This window comes from Prionailurus viverrinus, chromosome E1 (genome assembly GCF_022837055.1).
Source record: "Prionailurus viverrinus isolate Anna chromosome E1, UM_Priviv_1.0, whole genome shotgun sequence".
NCBI classification, from domain to species: domain Eukaryota; kingdom Metazoa; phylum Chordata; class Mammalia; order Carnivora; family Felidae; genus Prionailurus; species Prionailurus viverrinus.
Genome location: NC_062574.1, coordinates 15,753,746 through 15,775,977, shown reverse-complemented (window position 1 = coordinate 15,775,977; position 22,232 = coordinate 15,753,746). Strand labels below are relative to the sequence as shown.

Sequence of the window (22,232 nt, the reverse complement as noted above, 5' to 3'; positions counted from 1 at the left end):
AGTGACGTCACCGGCCCGTCTGCGCAGCTGCCGGCGGGCAGCACTGTACGCCTGATGGGAGTGGCGCCGGTGGGTATGGCTTCTCGTCGAGCTTTGCACTTCGTATTCAAAGTGGGAAACCGCTTCCAGACGACGCATTTCTTTCGCGATGTCCTTGGAATGAAGGTGCAGACAGGGCCCGGAGGGGCTGGCACACGATGGTGGGGACAAATGGGTGTCCGACCTTAGCCTTGGACTCTTTTTAGCCTTGTCGAGTTTTCAGCTTCGGGAAGTGTTGCATGTCACTGGTTGGGTTAGATGACTTTGAAAGGGGCCTTTGTTAGTCCTCGACTGTTTGCCCACACACGTTTCTTTCCTAGTTCATTTGCAGGTATTGAGCCTCAGCCCTCCTGGGGCTTCCAGCCGGGGGAAAGACAGTAAACAAAAAGTAATATAATACTTTTCCAGTAAACAACTCAGTCTCTTCCGGTTTGGAGCCTTAAGGTTTAGATTGCCTATTTAGAGCTTTGCTTCTCTCAGGGCTGCTTTGAATAGTCCCTTTTGTGTATTCAAAAGCGCCTGCCCTAAGTCAGAACCCATTCTTTCCAACACCCGGAAGCGCCCTCTCCAGCCCTGAGCAGCTGCCATCTACAGGGATCACCTGGGTGGCAAATGCTGGTGGAAGCTATTGGGGAGTGTAAGCAAGGGCTTTAGAGGTGCAAGAGTGCAATTTAATGCAGAGACAGTGCAGAAGTCGTGGAGTGCAAGGGCGTTACCTGAATTCATCAGTCATTTAAAATACATCCTCCATGTTTCATGGTCGTGTGTTGAACTTTGGTGACAAAAATGAAAATGACCCTAGTATCTGTCTTCAACTAAAGCTCCTGGCCTAGGTTGGGGGTGGAGTTGAGAATTGGATTTGTACGTAGTACATTGTACATAGTACAGTAATGGAAGTCAAAACTTGGTAAGTGATGGAAAACCACAAAACTCTCCCTTAACATGTTTCCTCATTGATTAAAGGTTGTTACGAAAATTAAATACTGTTATATGTGTAGTATTTGATACATCGTATGTGCTATATAAGTGTTTGCTGCTACTGTAAGGGTTAAATTGTAGTGTAGGGCTAATGCTTAGCTTGAAAAATAACAGCTTTGTGTTGACACTGAAGGTTAAGAGATAACAGCCTTGCTTTGCTCTGGTAAACTATGCCTCATACCCTTGTAAATTAGGCTTCACCAATTAAGGAAACAAAAGTTCAAAGAAAAGAGCATCAGAGGCAGGGTCAAGGAGATCCACTGGTTGCAACTTAGAGGCAGAAAGTCTAAAGTAAACACCTCATTAGGCAACTGTTTCTAACTCATCTGGAACCTGTTTCTTTGTTCTGTTCCCAGGTGATGATAAAACGATGTGATCAGTTATAAAAACTCTGTACCCCGGCTGTTCGGGGCCGCACTCTTATCAAGAGTGTTGGTCCCGATCGGTCGGCCTTGCCTCTCATTGTAATAAACTTTGTTGTGACTGTCACTGGTGCCCGTAGCATTCTGTTTCAGGAGTCGTGTGGATGCAACACTACTATTACAAAAATACGACAGAAGAGATTTAACTTTGGGCTGGGTCATCAGGAAATAATTCATGGAGACCTTGTGTTTGAGTTGATCTCTAAAGATAGCTAAGATTTCCACAAACCAAGATTAGAGGGAGGAGTATACTAGAAAAGTTGAAGAGCCAATGCAAAGATAAGTTATGTTTGGGAAACACTGCTAGTTTTCTGTGTCTTTAGCTTAGATTACTTAGATGAAGTTGAGATGGGATATCAGGACACTTCTGATAGTATCTTGAATACTAAGAAATTTGGATTTTATGGCACAGTAATTTGGGAGCTGTCTTACATTTTAGAAGAGGGTAATGATGCGATCAGAGCTGTGCATTAGGCACATAATTTTGTGGTGGTATTAAGGAAAAAGATCAATGAAGATGATTTTTAATAGTCTAGGAGAGAACTGATGGGAACTTGAACTGGAGCAGTAGCAGTGGGAATCAAAAAGGAGAGTAGAAACTAAGACATTGAGAGCCTACTGTCTGTGGGGTTCTGTGTCAAATGGTCTAATAAATTATCTATTTTCACAACACATTGGGAGACTCAGACCCTAAGCAACATTCTCAGAGTTACACAACTATTGAGTGACATCCAGAATTCCAAATCAGAATTCTCTAATGCTGAAGGCCAAACTTTGGTTTTTGGGGGATTTTGTTGTTGTTGTTGTTTTAACTACACAGCACTGCTTCCCAGTGTAAGTAGATTTCACAGCTTTGGTTGTCTCACCGTTGGTGTCAAACTGTTCTTCCTTACCTCTACTACTTCTAGTCTGGGCAAGATATAAAGCTCATTATCTTTGTCTTACAAGTAAAGCTTATATGTTATTATATATAAGTTATAAATGTTTGTGTTTTAACATTTTAAGTTGTGCTAAATATGCTGTATACATATTGACATACTGGTAACACTTGACAATTTATTGTAATTTCCTTATTAGATTCTGCGGCATGAGGAATTTGAAGAGGGCTGCAAAGCTGCCTGTAATGGGTATGACACCTTGTTTCTAATGTTATTTATTTATGTTTTTATTTATATATTTTATTTTTTTTTATTTTTGAGAGATACAGAGTGCAAGCAGGCGAGGGGCAGAGAGAAAGGGACACACAGAATCCAAAGCTGACTCCAGGCTCTGAGCTGTCAGCACAGAGCCCGATGCAGGGCTCGAACTCACAAACCGTGAAATCATGACTTGAGCCAAAGTCTGACACTTAACTGACTGAGCCACGCAGGTGCCCGACCCCTTGTTTCTTAAAATCTCATTTAGGCTCTAAATATTCCTGGAGAAGAGAAGACAGTTTCTCAAAGTGAGTATAAGGCAGTGGGATAAATTCAGGAGACAATAAATTAAGGTGGCAACTTCAAGAACACAAGTAAGTGTATGTTCTAAATGAAGCAACACTTTATCAAGGGTCTCTTAAGCTCAGTAGCCATAGCAAGCTGGAAAATTCCAAGCCTCACGAGAATTGCATGTTTGTTGATGGATACATATGAAAATAAAGGTCAGGTTGAAGAAGCATCTTTATAGGAGTCTGTCCTCTAAAGAAAGGTAAACAGGGGCGCCTGGGTGGCGCAGTCGGTTAAGCGTCCGACTTCAGCCAGGTCACAATCTGGCGGTCCGTGAGTTCGAGCCCCGCGTCGGGCTCTGGGCTGATGGCTCGGAGCCTGGAGCCTGTTTCCGATTCTGTGTCTCCCTCTCTCTCTGCCCCTCCCGCGTTCATGCTCTGTCTCTCTCTGTCCCAAAAATAAATAAAAACGTTGAAAAAAAAAATTTTAAAGAAAGGTAAATAAATCTTTCCCTCGAATAAGTGCCAGACAGATGGTCTTTGGAGCCTCTGTGGTGGGACCCACACACACTGTCCATTGCTGCTTTTAGCACCAGCTGACAGGTCATCTCATCTTTATGGGTACTTAGAGGACCAGAGGTGACTGCCCACTGCTTTGTCCCAAGAAGTCCTTAGGGGAGGCCTGAGGCAGATTTTGTCTGTGTCACTGGGTTCACTTACTTTCATTTTTCTAGGCCTTATGATGGGAAATGGAGTAAGACAATGGTGGGATTTGGACCTGAGGATGATCATTTTGTCGCAGAACTGACTTACAATTATGGCATCGGACACTACAAGCTTGGCAATGACTTCATGGTAAATGTCATTTCATTCTAGTAGATTTTTGGCTGTGCCTTTTATTGAGATCCCTGATACGATGTTAGGTATGATGACTGCTGAATTGACGGCCTTTGGGTGCAGGTTAGTGATTAGTTTTATGGGGTTTTGTTTTGTTTTGTTTTGTTTGAGAGTGAGCGTGCAAACAGGGGAGGGGCAGGGAGTGGGGAGAAAGAATCCCAAGAATCCCTAACAGCACAGAACCTGATGCGGGGCTTGATCCCACAAAAGGTGAGACCGTGACCTGAGCCAAACAAAATCAAGAGTTGGTTGAGCATCCAACTCTTGATTTCAGCTCAGGTCATGATCCCAGGGTTATGGGTTCAAGCCCTGCACTGGGCTCTGTGCTGACAGCTCAGAGCCTGGAGCCTGCTTCAGATTCTGTGTCTCCCTCTCTTTACTCCTCCCCCGTGTGTTCTCTCTCTCTCTCTCTCTCTCTCTCTCTCTCTCTCTCTTTTCTCTCTCAAAAAATAAACATTAAAAAAAAAATTAAGCAGCACCTGGGTGGCTCAGTTGGTTGAGTGTCCGACTTTGGCTCAGGTCATGATCTCGCCATTTGTGAGTTCGAGCCCTGCGTCGGGTTCTGTGCTGACAGCTTGGAGCCTGCAGCCTGCTTCGGATTCTGTGTCTCCCTGTCTGTCTCTGCCCCTCCCCTGCTCATGCTCTGTCTCCCTCTCTCGTTCAAAAATAAATAAACATTGAAAACAAAAAAGCTAAAAAAAAAAAAAAAAAAAAAGTTAAGACTTAGGAACAGCTTTGACAGAGACAAGACAACTCTGGGGGAATGACTGAACCTTGAGAGGTAGAGGGCCAGCATCATGGGTCTGGTCAGGTCCTGATCACCAACCAGAGAATTATCTCTTGCGAACTGTTAAAATTGAGCTGCACTATTAACAACCAGTGCTAGTCAGAGAAAAACATGAGAAGCTTTAAGGAGAAAGAGAAGAAGGCATTGCATGCGCTACATTCTTTCATGCAAGAATTCAAGTTACCTTGCATCTAATAGTTATAGTATCTTCCTCTTACTGAGCAGTTACTCATGGTAGATATAATGTCTCTGGGCCCAAATACACAGCAAGATAGGAGGCACTAGTTTTTACTCTCTGCTAAGCAAACCTGCCTCATGCTAGATGTTTATTTTGGTCATTTGCTCTTGCTACTCCCGTTAACTCCTGTTAAAATAATAATGATATCAAATAAATAAATAAATAAATAAATAAAATAATAGTGATATCAAGGTGGAATTTTTAGGAGGACCAAATTATCTATAAAAGTGGTTTGTAAATGAAAAGGACTGTTCAGATGTAACATACTAGTATCTTTGTTTTTCTCTTTCTCACTCTGTATGTCCTTCACTAATTTATTCATTTAATAGATATTTACTGTGACTTACTGTATGCCATGTACCTGGTTAGGTCCTGGGGGTACAGTAGAATGAAGCATGTTCCCTGGCCTAAGGAGCTTCCTGTCTTTTGGGAAACAAGTAAAGAGACAAAAGAATGCAGTGTGATATGTGCCAGGATTGGGATGAGGACAGGCAGATGTGGGAACACCTGGGAAGAACTCCCAGCTTATTCCCAGAGAGGTGAGAGTGCAGGGAAATCTCTCCAGAAGTGACAGCTGAGCCGGTGAGTGGGGTCGGGGTGGGAGAGTGAGACTTGTGTCTCGGCATGCGCGCAGGCCTGGAGGTGAGAGGCAGCATGGCAGTCAGGGGACAGTGAGTAGCGCAGTTTGTGTCGAGTGAGGTGCGTGAAGACGAAGGGGCAGATGTGAGGCTGGAGAAGTAAGCTGGGACCGCATCACGTGAGGGTGTTCAGACTACATTCTAAAAATAGAGTGAAGCCATTTTTAAGCGGCGGGGATGACACAGTGTGGTGTGCAAGAATCCGCCTGGCTGCAGCACGGAGATCAGGTTGGAAGGGAGCCAAGCTGGAAGTGAGGCAACTGGCTCAAAGGGTGGCATGGGAAGCGACTGGCCGCTCCTTACCTAACCTGGTAGTTGTGGGAGATGGAGAGAAGTGGGTGGACTTGAGAGCTGTTTAGGAGGTAGAGTTAAGAGGATTTGGTGATTGAGTGTATGTGAAAATTTCTTTGTGTTTCTCCTTTTCTTCGCTCTCCCAAATTTAAATCAGGGAGAGAAGAAGGAGCAAAACCATTTGGCACCATGAACATTGCACCGGCTCCAGTCAGATGTTGACTGATGGAGCCGCAGGGGCCAGAGAGCATGTAGGTGGAGGAGAGCAGCTCGGCTGTTCCGCCCTGGGTCTTCCTGAGAGACTCCGGCAGGAAAGTAACCCTGAGGAAAGGGACCTTCGGTGCTCCTTGGTTTGTGGAACAAAAAGAAAAACAGGTTACATAGACCTCCCACTTCTGTAAAGAATCCCCGTACATGAAAAAGAGGAGGATGGGGAGCCTGGGTGGCTCAGTCGGTTGGGCGCCCGACTTCGGCTCAGGTCATGATCTCGCGGTTCACAGGTTTGGGCCCCGCGTCAGGCTCTGTGCCGAGAGCACGGGGCCTGGAGCCTGCTTCGGATTCTGTGTCTCCCTCTCTCTCTGCCCCTCCCCCGCTCACGGTCTCTCTCTCTCTCTCTCTCTCTCTCTCTCTCTCTCTCTTTCTCTCTCTCTCAAAAATAAATAACCGTTGCAAAATTTGAAAAAAAAAAAAGAGGATCAACAACTTAATTTTTTGAAAAAAGGACAAAAACTGAATAGACAGCCACAGAAACTCCATGAGAAATGTCTCTTAAACATTGAAAAAAAAATGTTCAACTGCCAAGCTGCCATTTGTCACCGATTGGCAAAACTCAAAAAGTGTGATAACGCGCTGTGTTAGAAAGGGTGTTAAAAAAGCGCCACTCTCACGCATTACTAGTAAGGGTGTACATGGCTACAACCTCACTTTGTCACTATCAAAATAATTAATGCATCTATCCTTTGGCCTTGCAGTTTCACACTTAGGAACTTAGTTTGCATGTATGTTCACAAATACGTTTAATGAACTATGTGCTAAATTACACATTGTGGTGTTTATTCATGCCACAAATATGTATTGAATGCCTTCTATGTGCCAGGCACAGTTCTGGGAACTTTGGATAACCAGTGAATGAAACAGACAAAAATTTATGCCTGGCAGGGGAATAAAGTCATAGCAGAATAAGGGGTGGTGGGGATTATGGGACAAGTGACTGGTTTTAGTTTTAACGAAGGTTTCAAGGGTAGGGATCAATGAGGAGGTGACGTTAGGGGAAATTCTCTCAGGAGAGTAGAGTTAGGCATGTGGTATCCTGGGGAAGAGCAATCCAGATAGAGAACAGCCTGTGCAGAAGCCCTCAAACAGCAGCTGGCACATTTGAGAAAATGCACGGAGGCCCGTGTGGCTGGAATAGACAGAGCAAGAGGAAAGTGAGAGGAGACGGGTCCGAAATGACCTGGGCTCAGATTGTTTTGGGCCTTTCAGGCCATTAGAAGCCATCCCTGAGCGACATGAGGAGCTATCAAGGGTTTTAAGCAGGGGAAAAACAACATAAGGTCGCTGTCTTGAGAGTAGGGTGTGTTTCAGAAATTTTACTCTGGCTGCAGAATGGAGGATGGATTGACAAGACTCAGGGAAAGAGAGGCTGGCTTTTTTTTTTTTTTTTTTAATGTTTATTTATTTTAAGAGAGCACATGTGCGGGACAGAGAGAGGAAAGAGTGAGAATCCCAAGCAGGCTCCACGTTATCAGTGCAGAGCCTGACATAGGTCTTGATCTCACGAACTGCGAGATCATGACTTGAGCCGAAATCAAGAATCAGACACATAACTGACTGAGTCATCCAGGCGTCCCAAGAGAAGCTGTTATGATAATCCAAGTTAGAAGTGCAGCTGGTCTGGGGTGCCTGGGTGGCTCAGTTGGTTGAGCCTCCGACTTCGGCTCAGGTCATGATCTCACGGTTTGTGAGTTCGAGCCCTGCCTCGGGCTCTGTGCCGACAGCTCAGAGCCTGGAGCCTGCTTTGAATTCTGTGTCTCCCTCTCTTTCTGCCCCTCCCCCACTCACACTCTGTCTCTTTCTCACAAATAAATAAACATTTTTTTTTTAATTAAAAAAAAAGTGCAGCTGGTCTTATCAGAAGACAGTGTACATTTTTAGGTATTTTGATTAAATTTAAATGATACCTTGATAATTGGCTTAAATTATTTTGTTTAGAAAGCAAAAATAAAAAACATCTTAAATAGGTAGCTGGCAAACTAAAGTAAGATCAAGATTTCTCTGACTAGATCTTTAAAATTAGAAGAGATTATCTTTGTTAAATAAAACTTTTAAACAAAAAACAAAAATGAAAGATTATCTTTGGTGTTAAATGGATCAAACTTCTCTAGCCTTTGAATTTCTGTCCTACAATTCACAACATTTGGAATCTTTGGAGGAGAAATATGTCCTAGGCGAAAATTTTGAATGCCAATTAAATCTTCGGTGGCATCATGTAAAGGCAGCGGGGTTTTGCCTCATTCTCTTGTTCTAGAAAAGATCCATGGTTGGGGCGCCTGGGTGGCGCAGTCGGTTAAGCGTCCGACTTCAGCCAGGTCACGATCTCGCGGTCCGTGAGTTCGAGCCCCGCATCAGGCTCTGCTCGGAGCCTGGAGCCTGTTTCCGATTCTGTGTCTCCCTCTCTCTCTGCCCCTCCCCCGTTCATGCTCTGTCTCTCTCTGTCCCAAAAATAAATAAAAACGTTGAAAAAAAAATTTTTTTTAAAAAAAGAAAAGATCCATGGTTATACAGTTGATGGTACTGTTGTTTGTCACAGGGTATCACACTCGCTTCTAACCAGGCCGTCAGCAATGCCAGAAGGCTGGAGTGGCCACTCAGCGAAGTTACGGAAGGTGTTTTTGAAACTGAAGCCCCAGGAGGATATAAGTTCTATTTGCAGAATCGAAGTCCACCTCAGTCAGGTAATTATAGCGGGACTAGTAAAAGCCCTCTGTCTAACGACATCTTTGATGAAAGGAGAGAGGAGCCAGATTTCTTTCTCCCATGAAGTCTTTCTGTGTTGCGATGACATGTCTTTCCCAAGCCAGCGTTTTGTTCTTTGAGAAATCATATTTTCATATTAGAACTTCAGTGCATAATTCTAGGGAATCTAAACTGGTTTGGGCTCTATTCTACTGGTAATACCTACTAGGATATTTTCAGCTGTATCAAAATCGATCTCAGACTAGCTGGCACATGAAGGAAACGTTCTAGCTCACGGAGCGGGTATCCTATAGGTAGGAACAGCTCAGTGTTAGTGGACTCAGCATCTCAGCAATGGCATCAAGAATCCAACTCTTCTCTCCATTCTCTTGCCCACGGGGGTCCACCTGTCCTAGAGCCACTTCCCTCGTGGGGAGAGAGAGAGTGCACACATGCACAGGGGAGAGGCAGAGAGACGGGCCGAGGAGGTGAAAACTGAAGACAAATGTACTGAATTTACCATAGTCAGAACAGCTCTTCAGGGGTCACTTTACAATATAAAAATTTCCAATGATTTTAAATGTTTTAATAGAACTTTTATTCTTTTTGGAAAAAATAGATTTTTTTTCCTACACAGATAAGCAAAGAAGAAAGACGAAAACAGTACCCACATAGGCAGAGATAATCACTGTTAACATTTTAGAGTGTATCTTTCCAATCATTTATCAAAAGGAATGTATATCTATGTTTGTATGTGTGTGTGTACATATATATATATATATGTATGTATGTATGTATATATATACACGTATATATATGTACATATATGTATATGTATGTATATATATGTATGTACACATATATATGTGTATGTATATATGTATGTATGTATGTATATCTTATGTTCCATTATAGCGATTCCTATGTATTACATCCGGGAATCAAACAGTGCCTATTGTTGGATGTTTATGTTGTCCTTAGTGTCTCATTGTTACAAGCAACAGTGTAAAGAATATCTTTGTGCAGAAAGCCCTTCATACATCTACAATTACTTCTTTAAAATTTTTTTTTCAACGTTTTTATTTATTTTTGGGACAGAGAGAGACAGAGCATGAACGGGGGAGGGGCAGAGAGAGAGGGAGACTCAGAATCGGAAACAGGCTCCAGGCCCCGAGCCATCAGCCCAGAGCCTGACGCGGGGCTCGAACTCACGGACCGCGAGATCGTGACCTGGCTGAAGTCGGATGCTTAACCGACTGCGCCACCCAGGCGCCCCTACAATTACTTCTTTAATTGGTGATAATAGGATAGCTCTTTCAAAAGCAGTTTACATTTTTTTAGGCTTTGGGTACATTCTGTCACATTGCTGCCCAGAAATGAACTAATTTACACTCTGCCAGAATCATATGATTATGATTCTCCCCCCTGCCCTATCACAGTTAACACTGAACTTTTAAAATTATCTGCCAGTGAGATGGCAAAATGTTGTGTTTTAATTCCAAATTCTTTGATTATTTGTGAGGTTGAATGTTTTTTCATGTGTTCATTGACCATTCCAAGTCCTTCTTTTGTGGGTTACCGCTTTGTGCTTTTTACCTATTTTTTTAGGATGTTCGTCTTTTTCCTACTAATGTTTAAAGGTGATTTAAATATTAAGGACTGGGGCGCCTGAGTGGCTCAGTCAGTCGAGCCTCTAAGTCTTGATTTCAGCTCAGGTCATGATCTGACAGTTCATGGGTTTGAGCCCTGAGTCAGGCTCTGTGCTGACAGTGTGGAACCTGCTTGGGATCCTCTCTTCCTCTCTTTCTGCCCCTTCCTTGCTCATTCTCTCTCTCTCTCTCCCCCCCTCTTTCTCTCAAGAATAAATAAATAAACTAAAAGAGGAAAAAAGTATTCAGGACTTTTTGTCATATATGTTGCAAAAATGTTTCTCACTTTGTCATTTACTCTTTGATTATCATTTTTTTTTTCTTTTCTTGGAGGGGGGGTGGTTGTTGTCTAGGAATTTTCCATTTCATGTGATTAACCTAATACATTTTTTCTTTCCTGGTTTTTCTACCTTTGGTGTCAGGTTTAAAAAAAAATCTTTCTACACCCCAAAATTGTAGCAATAATAATAATTGTAATAATAATTGTTTTTAGTATTTTCATGGTTTCATTTTTTTTTTTTTTTAACATTTATTCATTTTTGAGAGACAGCACAAGCAGGGAAGGGGCAGAGAGAGAGGGAGACACAGAATCCGAAGCAGGCTCCAGGCTCTGAGCTGTCAGCACAGAGCCCAACGGGGCTCGAAGTCACAAACCGTGAGATCATGACCTGAGCCAAAGGCGGATGCTTAACCCACTGAGCCACCCAGGCACCCCATGATTTCATTCTTTAAACTAAATCCTTTAACCCATTCGGAATGTATTTTGCCATTTCGTTTAAAGGTGTAATTTTTCTAACCAAATGACAAGCCAGGTTTCTTCATGCCATTTTTTGAATAATGTGCACTTTCATACTGACTTATCATCCCTTTCTTATCGTAAACTGAACTCATATATACACCAGCCTGATTTAGTCTTCCTGTTCTATTCCACTGTGCTGACCTATCCATTCCTACTGTTTTATTACTCTCCAGATCCTATATTAAAAGTAACTCTAGCAGTGTCTGATCTTCAGAAATCCTTGAACTACTGGTCTAATCTACTGGGAATGAAAATTTATGAAAAAGATGAAGAGAAGCAAAGGGCTTTGCTGGGCTATGCTGATAACCAGGTGAGTGATCTTGGAGAGAAGTAATCTGTTACTTTGAGTTTGGCTTACAAATGAGGATCACATGAAGGTTATTCTCAGAGTTTTTTCACAGTGACTCAATATTTACATAGGTAAGCAGAAAGAAGAAAATAAAAATTGCTGATAACCATCACCCATATATTACCTTTGTTTATTTTTAGGGCTATAACCTTTGCGGAGTCAGAAGTGATCATTGATTTTCATCTTTTTTTTCCCCCTTAAATAACCTAGCATTTGAACATGATTTAGTCCGTGCTCTCTGACTCAGCAGGTCTACTCCCAGGAATTTATTTTACAGACGTACTCACCATACACGTGCACAAAGAAATGTGTACAAAGTTATCTGTTGCAGCACTGTTTGTAATAGCAAAGGATAAGAAATAACCTCAGTGTTCTGTGCATTAGAGGAGTAGTTCAATAATTTATGGTTCATCCATAGAATGGATTACTGTGCAGCTATCAGAAAGAATGGGGTGAATCCTTACATGCTGACATAGTAACATTGGGTAGAAACAAGGGACAGAATAATGTGTAAATTATGCCACCGTTTGTGTGAAAAAAAAAGAAGATCTGTGCATGCCATGTGTCTTCCAGGAAACTGTTGACTAGTTGCCACTGGGGAGAGTAGAAGGGAGTGTTAGTTTTAACTTTATTCCTTTAGTACTGTTTGAATTTTTTTTTTAACCATACATATAACGTGTTCCAAAAAATAAACCTTTCTTATTTCTTTTCAGTGTAAGCTCGAACTACAGGGTATCAAAGGTACAGTTGATCATGCAGCAGCTTTTGGAAGAATTGCCTTTTCTTGCCCCCAAAAAGAGGTAATGTTTGGTCCTAGATCTTTGGTTTAAGCTCTGTGACTAGCTGGTTGAACCTGCTAAGAATGTCGCCCGCCCCCCCCCCCCCCCCCACTTCTTTTGGTTCATTCTGATTGTGGCTTTGGTATCAAGTTCAACAGTTGTCTCAAGAGCAGCTGAGATAATAAAATCAAACACATGGTGCCCGAGTTCTCTCTGGTTGATCTCATCCTCCCCTAGGGCCGCTGAGGACCACGGCGTGAGTGGTACATGACCCCTTGCTCACTTTGCCTCTTTGTCTTCCTCAAGTTATCAGACTTAGAAGACTTAATGAAAAGGGAGAACCAGAAGATTCTGACTCCCCTGGTGAGTCTGGATACCCCAGGGAAAGCAACAGTGCAAGTGGTCATTCTGGCTGACCCTGTAAGTATTACTCAGGGAAGGGATGGGCTGCACCAGGGGTTTCTGCAAGGTGTCTTTCCGCCAAATTTCTTTTCTCTTTATTGCGGTAGGATGGACATGAAATTTGCTTTGTGGGGGATGAAGCATTTCGAGAACTTTCCGAGATGGATCCAGAAGGAAGCAAATTGTTGGATGATGTGAGTCTCATTTCTAACTTTATATTCCCACAGGCCCACCGGGGATGGTCTTAAGTGTGTGGGGGAAGGGCCAAAGCAACAGGCTCCACAGCTGTGTCCTTTTGCTGTTGGGGTGACTTTTGAGCCAGGACTATGTGTTTTCATTGCCACCCATATGACTCTTGTTTTGTTTGAAGATTTTATTTTTAAGTAATCTCTATACCCAACATGGGGCTCAAACCCACAACCTTTGAAATCAAGAGTCTCATGCTGTACCGATTGAGCCAGCCAGGCACCCCTAAAATATTTTATGTTTTTATTTAAATTTTTTTTTTTAACGTTTTTATTTATTTTTGAGACAGAGAGAGACAGAGCATGAACGGGGGAGGGGCAGAGAGAGAGGGAGACACAGAATCAGAAGCAGGCTCCAGGCTCCGAGCCATCAGCCCAGAGCCCGACGCGGGGCTCGAACTCACAGACCGTGAGATCGTGACCTGAGCTGAAGTCGGCCGCTTAACCGACTGAGCCACCCAGGCGCCCCAAAATATTTTATGTTTTTAAAGTAATCTACACCCAACGTAGGGCTTGAACCCACAGCCCCAAGATCAAGAGTCGCATGCTCTACCAACTGAGCCAGCCAGCAACCCCCCCCCCCCCCCGCCCCCCTTGTGACCCTTAACTGGGTGCAGCATTTGTCCCTTCGCATGTGCTCAGGCTGCCTGGGCAACCACTGCTGCTCTGCTGTATGCATCATGACTCCGCTTGCTAAGGGAAATGCCTGGATGCACCCCCTCACTTCTTAGCTCTTTTGGTCCCCTCATCTCCAATCTACACTGCCACTCCTGTCCTTTGCAGTGAATGGTTCTCCTCCACACACAAACAAGCTTTCAAGTCTCCCATCTTTTAAAAATCTTTTACCCCCAAACCCCTTCTCCGTATTTCTTTTAAAAAAATCTGCCCACATACCGTTTCTACTTCTTACCCCTTTCACGCTTCAGCCTGTTGTGCGCTGGCTCCTGTGACTCTGTGAAACGCTCATGTAGATGTCACCCATGACCTCCGTCTTGCTTAGTCCCACAGCTACTTTTCTATCTTCCTCAAACTCAGTCTTCAGCAGCATCCAAAGCAGTTGTTGTACTCCAACTCCTGGCACACACTGGGTGTGTAATGGGAACTCTGCGAGTGCTGTGTTGATGATTAAAGGAATGAATCAATCTGTCCTGGTTCGGTCACTTAATATCTGTGTGACTGACCTTAAGTGATTTGCTTAAATTCTCTGAACTTCAGTGTTGTTTTCCTTTAAGAAATCTCTGTGTCCAATGTGGGGCTCGAACCCACAACCCCCAAGATCAAGAGTTGCATGCTCAGGCGCCCCTAAACTTCAGTTTTCTTACCTAAAAATTTGAGAAAATCGTATTAGCCACCTCCTAGGATTGTCGTGTGGCTTCTAGAACGTGGCAAACTGCTGACATAATAACAGACATTCAGTTAATGTTAGCGAAAGCAAGAGACAGAAAATGTAGCGTTTATAAATTTTATCATGAAGGAAAGGAGAATGTCAGGCAGCCTCTCAGGTGGCACATTCGTTAGACTCTTTTCCTTCTTACTTTTTCATATCACTGACCAACTTCGTCCTCTTTCGAGCTCACTTCTGCTTTGGTCTTACAGATCCTGCCATCGTCATATTTGACAGTTTCGCAGACACAGGCATGGCTTTCTGTCTCATTCCAAAATGATTTACGTGTGGTCCCACTTTGGCTCTTTTATTCTCATGTGCCATTCTTCTTCTCTGAGTCCTCTGGTTACCTCTGCGCTGAGCTGCAACCATCATTCTCCGACCCTCTGTTTTTTTTTTTTTTAATTTATTTATCTTGAGAGGCAGCGAGAGCAGGGGAGGGGCAGAGAGAGGATAGAGAGTCCTAATCAGGCCCCGCACTGTCAGCGCAGAGCCCAATATGGGGCTGAACCCATGAACCATGAGATCATGACCTGAGCTGAAAACAAGAGTTGAACACTTAACTGACTGAGCCACCCAGGTACCCCCATTCTCTGACTTCTAATTTCTAGTCCCTACTCCTCCCTAAGCTCCAAACAAGTATTTTTTGTTGTTGTTACTGAGGTAAAATATACATGAGATTTGTTTGTTTGTTTGTTTGCTTTTAAGAGAGCTTGAGCAGGATAGAGGGGCAGAGGGAGAGAGGGAATCTGGGCTACCCAGGAGCCCCTGCCTAGAATTTAAATAAACAGAAATTTAGTGTTCAATTTTATAAGTTTTGACAGCTAACTCTTCTCATACAACTGCTGCTCAAAATATAGAGCACTTTCATCATTGTAGAAAGTTCTCTCATGCCCATTTCCAGCTAGTTCCCACCAACTACTACAGTAGCCAACTACTGTACTGATTTCTGTCACATTATTTGTGTTTGTCCTTGGACTTAAAAATGGGGGCGCCTGGGTGGCGCAGTCGGTTAAGCGTCCGACTTCAGCCAGGTCACGATCTCACGGTCCGTGAGTTCGAGCCCCGCGTCGGGCTCTGGGCTGATGGCTCAGAGCCTGGAGCTTGTTTCCAATTCTGTGTCTCCCTCTCTCTCTGCCCCTCCCCTATTCATGCTCTGTCTCTCTCTGCCCCAAAAATAAATAAACGTTGAAAAAAAAAATTTTAAAAAAAATGGAATCATTCAGTAGATATTCTTTTGTGCCTGGATTCTGTCACCCAACATAACATTTTTGAGATTCCTCCATGTAATTGTACATATCAGAGTTCTTTTTTCTTTACGTTTATTTATTTCTTAGAGAAAGAACATGAACGGGGAGGGGCAGAAAGAGAGAGAGAGAGAGAGAGAGAGAGAGAGAATCCAAAGCAGCCCAATTCGGGGCTCAAACTCACAAACTGTGATGAGATCATGACGTGAGCCAAAGTCTGATGCTTAACTGACTGAGCCACCCAGGCGCCCATGTTCTTTTTTTTTTTTTTTTTTTTTTTTTTTTTTCAACGTTTATTTATTTTTGGGACAGAGAGAGACAGAGCATGAACAGGGGAGGGGCAGAGAGAGAGGGAGACACAGAATCGGAAACAGGCTCCAGGCTCTGAGCCATCAGCCCAGAGCCCGACGTGGGGTTCGAACTCCCGGACCGCGAGATCATGACCTGGCTGAAGTCGGATGCTTAACCGACTGCGCCACCCAGGCGCCCCGTTTTTTTTTAATTGCTGAACGGTATTCAATTTTATGAATATGATGATTTGCTTACCCATTCTTCCAATGGTGGATATTTGAGTTATTTCCAGAGTTTTATCTATTTATAAGGAGGACTACTATGAACGTTCTTTTTTTTTTTTTTTAAGTTTCTTTATTTTGAGAGAGAGACAGAGAGCACGAGTAGGGGAGGGGCAGAGAGAGAGGGAGAGAGGAGGAGCATCCCAAGCTGGCTCCTTGACATTAGCACAGAGGCTAACACGGTGCTTGATCCCACAAACTGTGAAATCATGACCTGAGCTGAAGTCAAGAGCCAGATACTCGACCAGCTGAGCCATCCAGGCGCCCCTACTGTGAACACTCTTGTGTGAATCTTATAGACATGAATCATTTTTCTTGGGTAAATACCTAAGAGAGGAACTGTTCTTACTTTGTAAGAAACTGCCACCACTGTACAAAGCAGTTGAACCATTTTACGCTCCTACCAGCCATGTACGTATCTGAGAGTTCCGACTTTTCCACAATTTGTGCTCTTCTGGGTTTTTGTTTTAGCTCTCCTAGAACATGTACAGGGGTTTCTCAGTGTGGCTTAATGTGCATTTCCCTGATAACTGTTGATGTTGAACACCTTTGCATTTGCTTATTGCCTATTTGCATATCTTCCTTCGTGAATTTTATGCTCAAATCTTTCATCCATTTCTTTCCTTAGTAGATTTTATTTTTAATACTTGATGATTAAAAATTCCAGAAACACATAGGAGAGTACAGCAAATCCCTATGTGATTGTTACCATTCAACTCTGCCATAATCTTTCATCATTCCCTCCACCCCACTTTTTTTTTTCCCCTGGGGAATTTTAAGGCAAATCTTAGATGCTGTATTTCAGTCCTAAATACTTAAGTAGTTTATACATTTTAAGATGACTTAAAAGAAGTAAAAAATAAAAAAATAAAAATCAAGAAATTTTCTTATATACCATATTGATATTACACCCAAAAAAATCAGTGCTATATCCTTAATGTCAGTGAAGACCCAGTTTTTGTTAAAGTTTCCCTGAGCATCCAATGCAGGGCTCCATCCCACAACCCTGGGATCATGACTGAGCCAAAATCAAGAGTCAGATGCTCAACCGACTGAGCCACCCAGGCACCCCTCCCTATGTATTTTTTAATTATATTTAATATAATTGGACTATATCAATACAGAACAATGTATATGATCCACTGAGTTTCATGACAAACAGATTAGAAGAGACACCTCTGATCTCTTTTACATCTTAGCTATTCTAGTCTATAATCTCTAAATATGAATGTATTTCCATACTGTGTGTCTGCTCACATGACTTTAGTCTCCTGGAATGGCCCTTCTGTCATTTGAGTTTTTGCTTATTTTTCAAGGCCTGCTCAAATCTGTTTTTTTAAAAAAATCTCATTGATTTATTGGAGTTCTGGAAGCAAGTCATTTGTTAAATCTCTACAAATGCAAGTAGTATTCCCAGTCTATGGCTTGCTGATTTATTTTAACACAGTCTTATAAGAACAGAAAAAATTTTAGTCTCCAAGTATTTGTTATCTTTCCACATTTTTTCTTGTGGTTGATTGCGAGTTTCATGGTGTTGTGGTCTGAAAATATGCACGGTATGATCTCAATCTTTTTGTACTTGTTGAGGGCTGATTTGTGTCCCAGTATGTGATCTTTTCTGGCGAATGTTCCATGTGCACTTGAGAAGAATGTGTATTCCACTGCTTTAGGATGAAATGTTCTAAATGTATCCATTAAGTCCATCCGGTCCAGTGTGTCATTCAAAGCCATTGTTTCCTTGTTGATTTTCTGTTTAGATGATCTGTCCATTGCTGTAAGTGGGGAAGAGCAGAAAAAATTTTAAGTCCAGTTTTATCAGCTTTTTTTTGTTTAGTGCTGTCTCTGTCCAGACTAGTGTTAACAGCCAGCGAAACCTCTTCACCCAGATATCCATGGGCATTTCAAAAAGTAGAACAATTTAGGGGCACCTGGCTGACTCACTTGGAAGAGCATGCAACTCTTTGATCTCAGAGTTGTGAGTTCGAGCCCCACATTGGGTGTAGAGATTACTAAAAAATAAATAAAACTTTTTTTTTTTTTTTTTAAGCAGAGCAATTTAGGGGCTCCTAGGTGGCTCAGTTGGTTAAGTGTCTGACTTCAGCTTAGGTCATGATCTCACAGTTCATGAGTTCAAGCCCCGTATCAGGCTCTGTGCTGACCTCTTAGCCCTTGGAGCCTGCTTTGGATTCTGTGTCTCCCTGTCTCTTTGCCACTGCCCTGCTCATGCTCTGTCTCTCTCTCTCAAAAAATAAACATGAAAAAATGTTTAAAAAAAGGTGGAGCAATTTAACATTTTTATCTATTAGAAGGAAGACTGTTAGGAACATCCTTGTATAAGTCTCGTAGACATGTTTCGTTTCTCTTGGGTAAATACCTAGCAGTGGAACTGCTTTTACTTTCACATTTAATAGGCTTTTTATCTTAGAATTGTTTTGGAATTAAAAAGCAATTTTTGAACATTGTTTCTCCTCACCCCTAAGTTCTGTTAGCTATTTAGTCACCAAGAGGTGTGAGTTCCACTCTGAAATCTCTCGTCTATCCACTTCCCTTTGGAAAGGGCCCTCATTATCACCTATAATAGTGCAAAAGCCTCCTCTCACCTTCCAGCCATCCCTGCTGCCAACACCAGCTTTCTAACACATAAATCCAGTAATTTCAAAAACCGTTTAGTCTTCTCATAGCTCCTGCTGCCTCCAGGATACATTCCAAACTCTGACAGAGCATGGAGCGTGTCTGGCCCTTCCCTGCTATCTGATCCGTGCTGTCCCTCTCCCACCCTTCGTCCTGTTCTAGTCCCACTGAGCCGTGTATATTCACCAAGATGTATCTTCTTGCCTCCACCCGAAGGTTTGTTTCCTTCCTTCTTAGTCAGCTCATCCTTCGGAACTCAGAAGCTTTCTTGGATCCTCCACACCAGCGTTTGTTGTTTCCCTCATTTTTTATGGCTCCTAAGTGACAGAAACTTCTGCACCTTTGTCGGTTTTCTCTTATTTTGCATACCTTGATTTTCAAAAACCTTTTTATGTTCATCAAAAGAAAGTCACATAACGCTAAGATTTTATATAAGTCAGTGCGGCGGTGTCTAGTCCCATCTCTGAATCCCACCGCCCAAGACAGCCACTTTCACCTTCACGGTTTCTAAATAAAAAATACATATACTTCTGTTTCTTCATTTTCAGTGGCAGACACCATCTTTGCACTTCCTGCTGAGGTATATGAGTCTTTTTATACCATTTCTCCAACCACTTAGTTGTTTTCTTTTGGTCTCATATCACCTTGTTCGTGCTTCTCTTATAGCAAATGCCCTACGAGACACACACATGCGTGCTCCCTCATGCAAAATAGTTGTCTCCATCTGAGTCCTCAGCTATTCTGTGCGCTCCTCAAAGCCTCAGACTAGGTCTCTGCCACCACACCCGAACCTAGCATAATACCTGGCTCATAATGAAAACTGACATTTTTAAAGGTATTTCTGTACTTGATTTTTGACTGAATAAATTAATGTATATCCTTACCAAATACCCTTTTAGCATATGCATGTTTTTATTACAGGAAGTTGGGTTTTTTTTTTTAATGTTTTTATCTTTTTGAGAGAGAGAGAGACAGAGAGCGAGCAGGGGAGAGGCAGAGAGAGAGAGAGAGGGAGACACAGAATTCGAAGCAGGCTCCAGGCTCTGAGCTGTCAGCACAGAGCCCGATGTGGGGCTCGAACTCACGAACTGTGAGATGATGACCTGAGCCGAAGTTGGACGCTTAACAGATTGAGCACCCAGGTGCCCCTGGACAGGAAGTTTTAAAAGACTTAGGTTCTAAGCCTAGATCACTCTATAAGCCCTTCTCCATGGTCTCAGCCTCGTGGAATGATAAAATAAAAATACTCTAGTGGAACCAAAACATATTCACAAGGCTTCCTTTTTAATTAAGAGGCCCAAACTAACCAAACAGTACCAACATCAGTAGAATGGTATCAGAGGAGTCATTGTAAAAGCAAATCATTCCAGGCTTAATGGCTAAAACATGAAAATAGCTTTTCATATCTGGTCTCGTAGCACTGAGTCTCATTAGCACTGAAAGTTCTTGAGAGCCTACCCAGACGCGAAGAGTGACAAGCCTTCTGTTCTACCAAGGACCCCGCAGACTAGTGTGCTTGCTCCTTGCTCTCTGATCAGTCAGCTGCCCAGCCACACCCACTGGCTGCACGCTTTACCCTTCGCTCTGCCATGTGAGAATCTGCAAACAGTTGCTCAAAACTCATCAGCATCCAGTGAAATTAAACATAATACTCTATACCGAATGAATGCATTCAGTATATTGTAATTGTTAATGACTGTGGACAATGCACTTGCAATGAGAGGTACCAAGTGGACTGTATGTTTTGTTTTATAGACTTAAATATACATTCCAATTCTCTTTCTATAGGCAATGGCGGCAGATAAAAGTGATGAGTGGTTTGCTAAACAAAATAAACCAAAGGCTTCGGGTTAACAGAAGACATCTCATGGAACAAGCATTTGTGATTCCTGTCTAGCACCTGCAAGGCCTGATGTGTCTGTCCATGCCTGATAAACGCTCTCACAACTTGGTTGTTTCCTGTACAGGCAAGGAGGCTGGGGTGGTGAAGATCTGTGTGTTTTAATCTTTGAAAGCTCCAAGACACATTTAGAAATAAAATCTTACTGTTGTCAGTCCCATTAGAGGAGAACTCTTGCCGTAAGCTGCGCTGTCACTGGAATGGCACATTCTATGTGTAACTCTAGTGGATTAGTAATTATTTTCAGCCTGGGCAACTATGTGGGACATGACCTTTGGTTGGAGATGGAGGGAATTTTGATAAGCTTATGGCAGGAATACTTCCAATACCATGATAGTATGCTCTTCTAATGCCTTCGTCTGGCAGGCCTTGACAGTGAAACATTTTAAAGACATTTTGTTCATTGAATCAAAAGATTTGACTAACACCCACACATTCCTTGCGTTAAAATTTTGAGTATCCAGAGAAAACAGATGGAAGGATCTAATGTGTTGTGCTGCTACATGCCTGGCTTCAGGCCACTTTCTTTATATAATTTTTCTAAATCCTCTCAAGAATTTCAATTTCTTAAATATGGATTAGATTTCTTAACTATGGATTAGATTATTTCTTCAGCCTGAAAAATTTTATTTTAACATTTTCTTATAGTTTTCTGTTTGGTTCTGCAGAACAAATTTTAATGACTGGAAACAGAATTATATTGGCCATATTTATTCTTAAATGGTTTTTGAAAGTATACTCCTGAAATCAAGTTTTTATACCAGCCATAAGATTCATTATTTGAAATGGTTGTGGCCAGGTTCTAATTATAGAGAAGAAACTGAGGAGATTGAAAAGGGCTGGCTCAGAGGTTCCCAGTTCCAGAATAATATGTATGAAATTACCTCAGTTATTCTCCCTTGCCGGCAGGAAATTTCAGGGTTTCAGTTCATCTTATAGGGTGGTCTTACCTTCACTGACAGAAAACAGTCCTTTTCCAGCTCCACAGCACTTTTCATTCAACTTAAATTCCCTGTCTTAGGGAAGCAGTCACGAGGTTCAAAGCAAACCAAGTTTAGATGTTCCTTCCCTAAACAATTGGTTCACCTATTTTCACGTACATGGGGAAATTATTGTGTAAATTTTGAACAACCAAACTTCTCTGTGTCTCTTTAGACTAAGATTTGTTAATTCTCAGATTTCCCTTTAGCTTAATGAGTAATTCTTGATGTTTATCTCTGGTAATACTGTTCTTGTACAAAGAAACTATGCTTTTCCCAGTGTATTAGGCTGCTGACATAGGCCATCTGAGTTTGTTATTATAAATTAAGTGGTTTATGTAAGTACTGAATGACTAAACGCATACTGGATTTCTTTTTATTCACTTCAATTTTAATATACCAGAATTTTCCTCTCTTAAATTACAGCTATGCATGAGAAAAGTTAATGCTGTTTATTCACCTGGGACATTTTGACTTTACGAAATAAGCCCCCTTTTATCTCAAGCCAGTCATTTTTCTTTAGCTGCAATCTTTATTTATTTTTTTTTTTTAAATTTTTTTTTTTTCAACGTTAATTTATTTTTGGGACAGAGAGAGACAGAGCATGAACGGGGGAGGGGCAGAGAG

The 22,232-nt window shown here is 42.2% G+C and overlaps 1 protein-coding gene across 1 annotated transcript; it reads left to right on the top strand.

Moving 5' to 3' along the window:
* Positions 1–7: 7 nt before the first annotated feature.
* Positions 8–21,963, top strand: GLOD4 (glyoxalase domain containing 4). Its single transcript, XM_047832649.1, has 9 exons — positions 8–165; positions 2,517–2,566; positions 3,597–3,717; positions 8,523–8,667; positions 11,290–11,426; positions 12,179–12,265; positions 12,551–12,664; positions 12,754–12,840; positions 20,514–21,963. The coding sequence occupies exons 1-9, from the start codon at positions 55–57 to the stop codon at positions 20,577–20,579; spliced, it is 918 nt and encodes a 305-aa protein (XP_047688605.1). The 5' UTR covers positions 8–54; the 3' UTR covers positions 20,580–21,963.
* Positions 21,964–22,232: the final 269 nt, after the last annotated feature.

What these genes read in the sequence shown, in the direction of transcription:
- GLOD4 (XM_047832649.1), top strand. Translation starts at nt 55, where the DNA reads ATGGGAGTGGCGCCGGTGGGTATGGCTTCTCGTCGAGCTTTGCACTTC. An exon ending in GCGATGTCCTTGGAATGAAG is followed by an intron (nt 166 to 2,516) that starts GTGCAGACAGGG and finishes TTTCCTTATTAG; the next exon opens with ATTCTGCGGCATGAGGAATT. An exon ending in TTTCTTGCCCCCAAAAAGAG is followed by an intron (nt 12,266 to 12,550) that starts GTAATGTTTGGT and finishes GTCTTCCTCAAG; the next exon opens with TTATCAGACTTAGAAGACTT.